This window comes from Aythya ferina (genome assembly GCF_964211825.1).
Source record: "Aythya ferina genome assembly, chromosome: 8".
Taxonomy (NCBI): Eukaryota; Metazoa; Chordata; class Aves; order Anseriformes; family Anatidae; genus Aythya; species Aythya ferina.
The window spans coordinates 2,222,753-2,235,827 of NC_140304.1; the positions used below are offsets into that span (position 1 = coordinate 2,222,753).

The window sequence follows — 13,075 nt, forward strand, 5'->3', positions numbered from 1 at the left end:
TTAATTTGGAATTGCAATTTTTTTTTAAATTCATTATGCTAAGTTTAACCTCATTTTGTTGTCTTTAATAATAACTTACTATTCTAATTGCCAATGAGCAACTGGGAATTTATTTCTCTAAACAATGTCTGTACTTGCCATCTTGATTGCAGAATGTCAAAACTCCTTGCATTTAAAGACTTTTGGAAGATAAATGATTTGTAGAGCAAGAAAGTACACTTACTCTATAAGGGAAAATGCTTTGTTTATCTTACATGAGAAAGAAAAGCTGTTATAGGTAACACCCATTTCTTACTTCATTGATGGCTTATGTTTTCTGTTACAGTGGCAAGTCTGGAGAAGAGGTGAAACTACGTGATGAAGCAATTAAAGCTTCTGACATTGAAAATCCTAGGCTATCTTCAAATCCATGTGAATCTACTTCTCATGACACAGCCAGCGACAGCAGTAGTGATACTGAACAAGAATTTGTTTCTTCTGTTCTACCAGGAAATCAGTCAAGTTCAGCTAATCTTGAACAGCAATTGCACAGCAACAGCATCCTCAAAAAGAAACATATTAAGAAAGCCAATTCCAGCCCTAAAGCTGAAGACTTGGATGTCGTAGAAGCCACTGAACAACTATCTAATTGTAAATTAGATGTTCAGGATGAAACGCATGCTTGCTCTGTTCAAAATAACGTAACTGCAACACCTTCAAAAAAAACTACTCCAGGAACATCAGATGCTTCAGAAAACTATGAAAACACCTATAGCGGATCACAGATAGTTTTCCTAGGTGTGAGCAAAAAAGGGGCAGAACGTCTTACAAGAATACTAGCTAACTCAAAACAATATAAAGAAACTGAACAGCGGGATCCAATTAATTCCTTGGCTGCTAAAGGCAGTTTATTAGAAGTCCTTAAGCAAACACTTACTGAATGGAGAACTGAGGAAACTTTAAAATTTCTCTATGGTCCGAACTACATGTCTTTATGCTCATCAGAATGCAAATCATCTGCCAACCGAGAAAGTGAAGAACTTGATGAGGATGACTTAGATGCAGCTGATGATGTTGACACTGTTGCAGCAGGGGAGTCTGAAAACAGTTTGAACTATTCCTTACCTTATACAGGCTCAGGTGGAGTAGCTAAGCCTGTGCCTAGTTACGAAAAGTTAAAAGAAGAAACGGAATTCCTAGAACTCCGAGTAAAAGAGTTCTATAAAGGGAAGTGCATCTTGGCTGAAGAGGCAGCGACACATGCACAAACAGAGGAACTTCCAAGCAAAGACAAAGTAAGTGTCCACGCTATTTAAAGCCTGCTTTCAAGCAGTTATTACAAGCTTTTTGTCTCTGTAAGTGGATATGGCCAAGGTACCATCAAACTATTAATGTGAACTAGTAAAAGGAAGGTTGACTAGACTCCAAACAATCCCATCAGGTTGAGGAAACATATTTTAGGTTGAAAAAGAATGACTTTGACTGTTTGGGATACATTCAGTTCTGACAGCAGCCTTTCAGTTTGTGAAGCCTGAGAGATTAATCCATTTGCTCAAGCAGAGTTTGATCATGGACTGAGGCAAGCAGAGGAGGTACTGGTAAGCTGGGATGGGAGAGGAGTTAACTATCTGAGCCCTGTGTAGTTTTTGCAAGAGAATGGGTCAAGGAGCTATAGCTGTTGTAATCTCAGCAGAAAGGTCAACTACAACTGCTGTCATCACTTCCAAGGCCTGTCCTTGCCAGCACCTCTACATCTTATAAAGACTGCACAATTGTTATGTTGCATAATTACAGTGAGGTGAAGCTGTTAAAGAATCAATGTAAGAATAGTTTATTGGCAAGAAAAAATGGTGATTAAAGAGAAAGAAGGACTAGGGCTTTTAAGAGTTTTTATAGCGAAGGCTTTCTCTAAAACTGATGCCTTGGAGGGCAAGTAAGGAAGGTTTATGTAGAAGAAACAGATCTGTCATAAGACAGAATAGGCCTTGGCTGAAGGAAGAATGATATTTTTCTCTTCCCCTTTGATTCATTAGATAAAATTTATATCTATATTTTTGCCTTTAATTCACGACAAGGATTGGATTTCTTTCTTTTTAGACTAGATCTCTGGCATTATCTATTGTTAAAATTCTCTGAGTTGGAGCCTGCTGATTTGTTTACATATGTTGCTGTAACCTATACATTTTTATTTCTTTTTTTTGGGGGGGAGGGGGTCTGGAGGGTTGTAGACCTAAAGAAGTATAGACTCTATAGACCTATAGAAGTATAAACTCTGAGGTTTCTCTCTGACCCTTCCAGTTCAGGCAGGCCAGCTGTTAGCAATAAGGTGGTCTTGTCAGTACTGTAAAACACTGCACTAACTGTGCTAGGTACGTTGTACAGTTTGTAATAGCATCTGAAGCTGCTTTTGCCTTTAAATATATGCATCAGAGGGCTTTCACAATGCTGCTTCCTGTAAAATAAAACTATTGCATTGCTTCTTGTAAAAAGTTTAAACATATAATTTTGAAGGAATTTACCATTGAATTAAAGTATCTAGCATACTGCTTTGCAAGAAAAGAGGAAAAGTAGGCTAGCTGCAAACTGTATATGGGGTCAAGTCAACCAACGTTCTGTTGATAACTCATTGTTTTTTTTCTCTTTCTTTGTTTAGAGATGAGTTTTCCTATGTTTAAACATTTATCGATAATCTGTAACTATTTTGATGCATAGCCTGTAATTAAGTATTAGGTTATAATTGTTAAAGGTTTTAATGTTGTAATACAGGATGATGAACAGCAAGATCTCACGTTTCCACTTGTTGATTCAAATGCACAAATGCAGATTAGAAAGCGAATCGTCCTTGAAAAACTAAGAAAAGCGTAAGTATTCTTTACTTCAGTAAATAATCAAACTGAAGTTGGTGCTCATTCATCGGCATTTTAAGTAATAAACACACTGTGCAAGGATATTCTGGCCTTTTTCTGAGCGGCATTACTCATAATTTATAATCATTATTGCCCTAAAGAACTTATTTCTAAAACATTTCTAAGTCATCTCTGATAAAGCAGCAGATGTCTGTTTGCACAGCCTTCTGAGGTGGATGTCAGAATCTCACTGCTAAGGTGTTGTCTAACAGAACCTTCTCTCTTCCTGCATGCACCAGAACTTGTAGTTGACAGCATTCATGGCTGGCAGGACAGCATGGTCCCAGTCTTTAGCACTTGGCAGAAGGCATGTTGTTGTGCTGTTACATGGGAAACTTCTGTGCTTTCTCAATCAAAATGTTGGTGCAATTCATGAAGCTTAAAATAAGAATGTGCTTTAAAAAAATAATAATCCACAGCACCCTTTTTTTATCAGTCTCTTTCTTTTCACATATCTGGAAACACCCAAACTATCTAATTTCTTGCAAGTTGTTTAGAAACCGATTCTGATGAACTTAAAATAGGAACTGTAAATCAATATTATCTGAACATATAAATATGGAATATGTATACATAAAGTAATAAATTATTTTAAAATAGCTGTGTATACTGTATGTAATTTTTGTATGCACTACACGTAATTTTCATTATGGTAAAGCATTTATTTCTTGGCACGTTCAGATGAAGCCAGTGGGAATATGAACGTGCACAGCAGAGTTACTGTAAAACATGCAGTGATATAGAGGCAAATAGAAATCTTGATTCTTCCATCAGTATCAACACACTACATGCACATGTAAATATTCAAATGCAAGAGGATATTAACTATTAAATAAGTAAATAGAGGCAAAAGTTTCATCTTAAATCCACCTCTGAAATGTGAAGAGTACATGTATAAAGTACATTTCCAGCACTTGTGGATATGGAGACCTAGTTAAACAGTGTGTGTGTTTTGTGATGTGCTATATCAAGTTTTACATGCAGTCAAGTAGAGAGGCAATCTGTTTTTGAAAATTTCTGATTGCCTGTTAACATCATGGTTCTAGTTATCAGGCTTACAATGGAGTGCTGTATCCTCTTTATGTAGTATAAGAGCCTACAGTTAGCAGATAGATTCTCTGTGTAAACCTCATTTAGGCGTGCAGTTTTTGTACTGTTATTTCTGTTATTTTTCAACCACATGAATATAAACATGGAAAGCATTTATGAGGCCTGGAATTGTAATCCTCATAACATAAAACTTTTTTTTTTTTTTTTTTTTTTAAAGAATGTCATATCAGAACTGATACGGAAGTTAATAGAGTATGCATGTAAAATACAGTTAATTTCTAATTCACTTTCACACTAAACTTGTTATAAGCAAGCTGTTTTAAAGTGAAGGTATTGCCCAAACACCACTGAGAGAAATATGAAATATAAACATCATGCCAGATCTATTGCACAAAAATAACCCCTTTTTTTCTATTTACTTTAATAAGCTCTGGTAGAGAAGAAATTAAAAACTTGAGGAAAAAAATAAAAACTGGAAAACATATATTAACCAGTGTCTTTTGCCTTCTAGATTACCTGCAGTTTTGGGCCCTCTTCAGATTACTCTAGGGGATGTTTACACAGAGCTAAAAAATCTTGTGAAAACTTTCCAGTAAGTATTGGTTTTTAATTAGAGATTCTTCTTGATTGATTGATTAAATAATTCTGTTGAATGATTTGTGATTTGGTCTCAGAGAAGTTCCCCCTGCAGATTTTTCCCTTTTATGGCTGTGTGTTCATGTAGGTAATGCCACATTCCCTGTGGACTACTGAGCCCTTCCTTGTTCCTGACAGTGGCTGGGTCACCAGGAGTATTTGCAGATTTTTAAAAACTAGGCCAGTGGTCTCTGGAGGATGGTGGTGAGTCTTTTAAAGGTTCTACTACCTCATCACTTCCTATTAAGCGTGAGTTTGTGAGATCTGTCACTTTCTTTTGCTCTGGCTCCTTGTAGCTGGACTAACTGGTTTTAATGTGATTAATAATTGTTGCCACTGACTTCTACAGCTGGGAAGGCCCAGCTTGAGCCATCTTGCCCATTTCAAGGGGAAGTAGACATAGTGTACACGCCATTACCACAATTAGCAGCACTGAAGAGGGTATTTGGAAACACTGGGACTAAAGAAAAGAGGGAAATCAGAATTGTGGTAACTTCTCTGAACGTTTTTAGGTTTTGTTTGGGCCACAACTCCTGCATCTTGACGCATTGTCAGGAAAAGGAGCAACAAGAGTTATTAACTCTGTGTATGCTATCACTCTTGGAACTTCCCCCCCACCCCCCCCACCCCCAGTAAACTGCATGATGTTTACATGTGAAATTACCAAAGCTCATTCTTATGGTATTTGCAACAAGAAATCTAGGCTTTGGTGAACAGAAACCCAACTCCACCTAATTCCTCATGATTTATCTGATACCTGGAAGAACGCCACAAAAACACAGATCTCTGTATATGTTGGCTATTTTTTTTTACTATGGAAGATAATAATTTCCTTTTCCTTTCTGGTGATTCTGTGCATGATCTCTTATTTAAGAGCTCCTAGTGTTTGAACTTGATTATACAATTGCAGTCATTTAATTGTGATTTTATTTTAACAACACTGAAACTGGGAAGGATATGTCTGGTTATACTGGAGCAGCATCTATATACTGTATATATACCAGTTCTTTGAATAAGGACTTTCTATCTTAAAACTTTGTGCATTTTACTTGCTCTGTGGTCTAAATGCTTAGTAGTGATAGAATTGGAAAAAACGATATTTGGTCTTTTTCAGTCTACTTCTTGTTTGTTTAAATTTAAAGGAGGAAGGTTACCTGGAGGTTCCCAAAAGCAGAACTTATATTTCAAATTACCTTTGAATAGCAAAAATAATGTGGCCTGATTATCAGGTTTTAAAAACAGTTTATAGCAAAGGAGCCTTGAAACCAAAACAGTCTTCTAAAAACATAGATATACACTTAAAAACATGTCGATTTACAAGATGGAGCCAAACCTAATTAATTTGGGTTTTGATCCAAAAATGTTATTGTTAGTATCTCTTAGTGGAAGTATGTGACCTGGCTAATGTAGCAATAATTTTGCTAATTTTTTTATTCTCCACAGATCTATTTCTGATTCTTCAGATAACACTGAATGAGTTGATTTTTCAGTCTCTTTTGTTAAAGAGTAAGTTGAAGGGAATGGTAGTGAGTTCTTGGAGTTCTTTTACTGTGAAGATTCCAGACAAATTGCTTAGAAATTCAGCTTTTTGGGAGAAGGGTTGCTGACAACAATTGTGAGCCCTACACAAGAATTTTTATGTGCCTTTATGTACATCTCACAATAATTGGAGTGCTATTGTTGCTGATAGTAAAATAATATGAAAATACAGGAAATAAGTAATAACTTTTGAGCCCTTTTTCATTCTTGCATTTGTGATACAGAAGAGTCTGCTGACAAAACAGGAAAAAAAAAGTTAGCTGTCTAGAAGAAGGTACAGGTTTGAATCTCCATTTCTATACTTAAATATAAATTTACTTAATGAGTGGTCTCTCTGATTTTAAGTTGAATGTATTAGCAGGGATTCTGAGATTTTTATTTTTTTTTATTGATATTTGTTTGAAAGGTTTAGAAATTTAAAAGTTACTTTCTTTGTTAATATGGTTAAAATGCTTAATGACTATGGAGGCAGCCCTGACAAATGCTGGTGCTTTTCATACTAGAAATGTTTCAGGCTGAAGAGCTTGCTGAAGAGGGAAGGAGATAAAAACACATGGCAATAGTAGAGCTTAGCTGAAGAAGGGTAAAAGAGCATGTGGTGAACTAAGCAACAACAATTTTCAGCTCCATTGGTTTTTAAAGGAACACTTGCAGTTCAGCCTCCTTTGGGCAACATTTTAGTCAATCAGCACTGCTGGGAAACACACTAGAGGGATCTCAGGAGACATTTTAGAATGGTTAGAGCTCTTCCCAAACAGAGTCCCTCAGTGCCTGTAAGCTTTTGTTACGAAAACTGAGATGTCAAATAATTCTCCAGAGTGTATAAGGGCACTTTGTTAAAAGATCAAGACAAAATTAGCTAGGAATTGAGGCTAACTTACTATGTTTGTGAATGTGTGATTTATTTTATTTTTTAAAGCTTAATGTTGTATATTAAAAATAGAATTTCTGCTGTATCTTATGGTTGTAAATATTTTAATTTATTTTATGGAGCTTGTTATTGACAATGAACTCTCGCAATGCCAGTGATATAGCTGTTTCTTAAAGATGTGTTCATGATTTTCTATTACAGGTTTTGTCTTGTTTACAAGACAGTATTTTACCTTTTAAAATATGTATAATAAGTGTATGTTATCTAGCCTATACTCACTAACAGGCTTTTGCTTATTACCCTTTATTAAGTGGAATTTAAATTCTGAGTTTCAACTCAGCAATAGTTCATTGTAGTCAGGTTTTTCTGTGGAAATGTGGAAGTACCAGATGGTCGATGACCTTTTCTCTTCAACACAGCAGATTATGGGTTTCCACAGCTGAAGTGCCAGTGCAGCACACCATTATAGCCAGATAGGATGGGATGTAAGAGTGTTTGTTAACACATCTAGAGTATTTATTCTGTGTTAAACCTGAGCTAACTTGTGTTAAATCTTGATCAGTCAGAGTAATTAGTGCAGAGCTGTTTCTAAAGCGGCAGATAAAAATTAAATGGGCTTCTTTTAAAGAAAATTTAAACTTAAAATAGCAGGCCATTTTTGCTCAGGATCAACAAACTGAATTATGCTTCAGCATGGAAATATGCTGTTCTTTTTAAGGGGGTAGAGGAGAGCTGGTTTTTATGTTTAAATTTTTCTAGGTGAAGCTTGAAGCATAGATTATGTTTGTTTCATATTTGCCTGTGCTAACCTGAGTTAGTTAAATAACAACTTTGCCCATATTAGTGCAAGTTTTTGAAAAATTATAGGTAGCTGAGCTTCTCTAAAGTTACAACTTGAACATCTTCATCCATGAAGCCTGTCTCACAGAACAGGTAAATGGCCAAACTAGGAGGTCAGGTTCTTGAACTGACATTAATAATATATTCCTACGTCTAGGAATATAGATATGTGAATGAAAAGGCTGCTTTGTTTGCAAAGATGCTGACAGCTTTACCTTGCTACAAAGTTCAGTTGTATAAACAAATGTTTAGAAAAGGAACGAATACTCAGGATTAGTTTATAAATGGTTATAAAGAAAATACACTTAGCAAAGTTTATTTTATACATGTATTAACCAGTTGCTTTTTTTTTTTTTTTTTTTTGCATCTTTTTTGTAATATCTGATGCTGTGGACCTCGTCAAGGGGAGGAGGGGAGGTGTTAATTACTCTGCACAATAATCTTTTTGTCTATCTGCCATTTCCTGTTGGACTGTGTTCCTGTTATCAAATTGTTTCCTAGAAGTCTCAGAAAATGTAATCCTGCTGAGGTGCTGAGCACCTGCATTGCTGAGAGTTTCCTTCCTATAGTCAAGTTTCTTGAAGTACCTGTCAAATTCTAGTGTTGGGCTTTTATGGATGTGTTTAAATTTGCTGCCACTGCAAGTACTGGTTACAGATCAGGCCATCGTTGCTAGTGGAGTTCTGCTAGCAAAATCAGCAGCTGACAGAAATTGAATGGGAAGCCAACCAAAGAAAAAGAAGTAGGACCAACTTGTGTGCTCTTTGTGTGTCATTTTTGGGTTTACTTTTTTGTTTACTGCTTACTTCAACCTTGGACTCCTCTGTACTCCCAAAGCTTCCATATCAGAGTTGACTTTCTTTGCAGGCTGGGTTCCAGTCAGGTTCTGGGAGGAGATTCGAAAGGGAATTTGTCTTCATCTTACTTTTTAGTCCTTTATTTGTCAATTCCTGCCTCTTTTTGATTCATCTGCTCAGTCTGAGCTTCTTCATACAGCATTAGAACTGCTTTGTGGGTCCTGTTGCCTAATGGATGAGGGAAGCAGTTAAGTTCAGCTATAGTGCATCTTCCGACAAGCAGTGCAGGGGCGAAATACAACACTCATAAACTACCCAAACAGCTATTTGGGAGCATCCAGGATTCTTGGCTTACCTGTCCATTACTACAAAGCCTAAGAAAGTAGAGATGTTCTCTTCTGAAAAGTTGTATATTGTTTTCTTTCTTCGGGTAGCTGTGGGAAAATTTTGTAGTGTTTTAACATTTCCATACTATGTGTATGACAGAAATCTAGTGACCTTTTTCTCCCGTCTTTCAAGGATCGTTCTGAAGTAACAATTTTGGCCAGAGGCAAGACAAAGAATTAATGAACCATTTTTACAGAGGACTCGCACTTTCCTGTTTTCTGAAAGCTTTGCTCTTCAGAGGCCTTGGTGTTGACACACAGCTTGTTCTTGAAAGTGACTGCCCTTCCTCTGCTCTGTATTATTTAAGGGTTCGCACCTGTAGGTTGCCAGCTTTAGTCTGATCTGCCTAAAATCTGTTTGTTTTTTTTTGTTTTGTTTTGTTTTGTGTTTTGTTTTGTTTTGTTTTTTTCAGTTGCACAAGACAGGTGTTGTATTGAAAGGCTGTGGAAGCCTCACTTCATCCAGTCCAGTGACAGGTGCATCAGCAGATCCGTACCACCACATGCTGCTGGCTATCTGTGTCTTAGGACTACCTCCTTCATAAATAGCATATTGATGGCAATGACTAGTGTTGAGACCTGGCCAATCAATACTAACATTGAATAAGAGTTAATTGACACAAATAGCTGCATCTCTCAGTTTGTGTACGAGAATGACACCTTCCAATGCGCTAATCAATAATAACTCCATGTAGAGCATTGAAATAAAGCTGCTTTCTCTATTTGACAGAGTTTTCCCTGGTGATTTGGATCTGTCTCTTCCATTGTGTCTTATCATAGCAGATTAACTGGAATGTTACATATGAATTGCCTGTCAAGATGATTCCATCAGGCATTTCTTGGTAGTGTTTATCACTGTCATCAATATTGAGTCAAGACCTTCAGCCTTTGTTTGTTTTCCTTTTCTATAACCAGAAAAATGAAACAACTTTGTTGCCAGCTACTGCCATTAGCTATTTCAAATAGTAATTGGTAAACATGCATCTTCTAATAGCAAAAATAATCTGTATTTGTCAAAATTATTGGTTCTAGTTTGACATGATAATTCCTATACATGTAGTATAATACATTGCTTTTCCTTTCATCATTTAACAAAACTAGGGCAGTTAAGGTACTATTTGAGTAATCGTTGCTTCAAAATCTTACTTTGGTTGGAAGGCTTGGAGATTTGAGGAGGAAAACAGGATAATACTGCTTTGTTCATTACTATTCTTAAAAATATTTTTTGAATATATTTCTGAAAAAAGGAAATGATCCTTTAAAACACCTTCATAACTATTTTTAATGATTATTTTGAATATAACTGGGTAGAATTTAAAAAAAAAAAAAAAAAGAAAAGAAAAGTTGAATTTTAACAATGACAAATCTTACTGAGGGAAGAATACCCTGGAATTGAATTTGTTGTGAGGTATTTCATTTTATAACTCGTGTTTGGAGTAAGGACTAAAAAAAAATAAATAAAAAAAAAGACTTAAGTTCCTACTCTAGAAATCTAAATGTCTAAATGATCACCTTTGTCATTTCTGTGCTTTGGGATCCCTTGAGTACAGTAGCATTCTGGTCTGCTTCTGAAGCTGAATTTATCATACACCACCAGGAGAAGGAATGTGCTGACACTCTGAATGCAGCCGTGTCCTAGTAAGGAACTAGAGGCACAGTTAATGTTTGATTTTTTTTATTATTATTTTTTATTTTTGGAGCTAACATAAGCTGTGTCATGAGCATGTGTCTTGCTACCATAATGATCCCTGGTAAGGGATCTGGTGATAAAGCCCCTATGGCTAGGCTGCCACCTTTTACAGATAATGCTGCCACGTAGCTTTCCATATGTGACTTCTAAAAGCATGTATTTCTGCCAGTTGCCACAGTTTGCTTAAAACTTTAAGGAATCATGTCTTCCTTTGAAATGTCTAAAACAATGTCTCTTCTCCTAAACTGAACCTTGAACATCTTATAGAAACGTATTCTCCTACCTCTGCAGTGGGTTATGTTCTCAGCCCTCACTGTGTCGCCTCTCATAATGAACACTGGTAAACAGCCCCTGATGGAGCAGGTGAAATACCAATTTTTAGGAAAGTGGTTTACTCACAGACCTTTTAGCAGCCTCCCAGCTTCACCAGTGTCTGTAGACCTGTGTTAATGACAGGGCTGCTTCTTCCTGTGTCTGAATTTATGCAAGTCTATGGAGAGGAGAAGCGGAGAGCAAGAAGGAAGCAAACATATTGAGGCACTTACCCATCAGTATTTCTGCTATGTGGCAGCACCTGTCTGAATAAAATTAATGCTGCCAGCTTTTTTTGGATGCCTACATAGCCACAGCTTCTTTTTAAGATGTGACTTTTCCATAAATTGCTCATATCAAACACATGCCTAAATTCAGCTGTAACAATTGACACATTAATTGTTTTAAGTCAAATTAACATTTGAGTTAAAGAAAATGTCTTACTACGGAATTATACAATGTGAGTCAGTGGGTATGAAATGTAGTGGTCTTGTTGTTGAGCATCTCTGTGGTTCTTGATTCACACCTTTTCTTGCTCTTTTATCTCCCTGGCTCCCATTGCATAAGTTAGAATTCTAGATTTTCATTTTAATAACAAGGATCATCAGAGTACTGTCCCCCACTATCTTAAAATCCAGTCTATTTCCGCAATGCTAGCTTTTACAGCAAATCTGGATCTGAAACTAACAGGGGAAACAGTGTAGGAAGGCCCATCTTCACATAAAGTGTATGTGTGGTTCCTGAGAACATCCCTTTGGGTGTCAGGGACAGTTGAGCCCTCACAGCGGCCAAGACTGTGAATTCAAAGAACTAGCTTCTGTTCAATCTTCCCCATCCTGCTTTCACGTGGAACAAAGACAGATATTGGGACTTCTACAAATCCTTCGTTACAGGATATGAAGAAATATATCCTGAAAGTTGGTACCTTGATCAGATAGAGCTGTAATTTCCACATCTCTGCATACTAATTCTTTTCACAGATAGACTTCTAATTCAGCAATTAAAATTTGTTTACTTTCACTTTGAAATGTGCTGATTTTTTTTTTTTTAATTATTACAGGTTAACAAACAGAAACATTATTCACAAAATGCCTGAATGGACTCTAATTGCTATCGTTCTGTTATCTGTGTAAGTATCTTTTAATGTCAAATATTCTTATACACAGCTGTCTTAACTGGCCTGTTAAGATGAGATTTAATTTTCAGATAAAAGAGAGAAAATATTTCTTGTAACTGACTGGGGGAATCAACAGAAATATTTTTTTATGCAAATTAAATGAATTATCTGGAACACCAAGTTAACAGTGGACAAGCTTAATGTTATTTAAATATATATATGTATGTATATATACATATGTATATATGTGTTTTTAAAGAAGAAGGGTGGGAGGAAGGAAGAGGGTATTTCACTTTCTTCTATTCAATAATGCCGGACTTTCTTCCCTTGTCTGACAGTAGGATATAATGACACGCATTATTTGGATGTAGCATAGTTGTTATACTGTCTCATTTTACTTCTAATTCCTTGAAAGATTTCATTTTCATAATTAAAGTCCAATTACAAAGTCCAAGATATGGCATGCTTCTACTTGTGTTTATTTAAATAATCTAGCAAATTTGTTTAGCAGGGTAAAGCTTTTTAATGAGCTCTGACTTCCTGAAAGCAATGTTGGGGCACAGTATTTTATTTTATGTGGATTAGTTTTATTGCTTAAGATTATGATACTGAAGTTCCTAAAGTCCTCCTCAGCTTTGTTCTACTTGCTTTCCAAGGGTTAAATGCTTTCCAAAGGTTTTACTCACTGGAAGTTTGTTTTTATTATAGTGTATTTCAGTGAACTTGTATGCTCAGGCATGAATTATAAAAGCTGTAGTCATATGCTTCAAATATGTTTCTTAATTTCTGTTTTCCAAATTAATGTACCTTTCTGAGGTTAAAGATATAAACTCTGCAGTGTATAAAACAGTTATCTCAGAAATTCGTATTAAACATTTAACATTAGCTCACCTTTTAAGAAATCACTGGTGGTTTCACATAGTGTCAGGCCCTGCCTTTCAGTAGGGTTAAA

The 13,075-nt window shown here is 36.1% G+C and overlaps 1 protein-coding gene across 4 annotated transcripts in view; it reads left to right on the forward strand.

The window, feature by feature from the left end:
* The window catches only part of RPAP2 (RNA polymerase II associated protein 2), a 36,266-nt gene that overhangs the window by 5,634 nt on the left and 17,557 nt on the right, over positions 1–13,075 (forward strand). For 2 of the 4 annotated variants that reach the window (XM_084527274.1, XM_084527273.1), the window contains exons 8-11: positions 326–1,274; positions 2,746–2,840; positions 4,447–4,527; positions 12,067–12,135. In XM_084527274.1, the coding sequence (XP_084383400.1) occupies positions 326–1,274; positions 2,746–2,840; positions 4,447–4,527; positions 12,067–12,135 (1,194 nt within the window). Of the gene's footprint in view, positions 1–325; positions 1,275–2,745; positions 2,841–4,446; positions 4,528–4,659; positions 4,776–9,417; positions 12,137–13,075 lie in introns of those variants that run through there. The other 2 variants (XR_014695390.1, XR_014695391.1) reach the window with 2 other exon arrangements.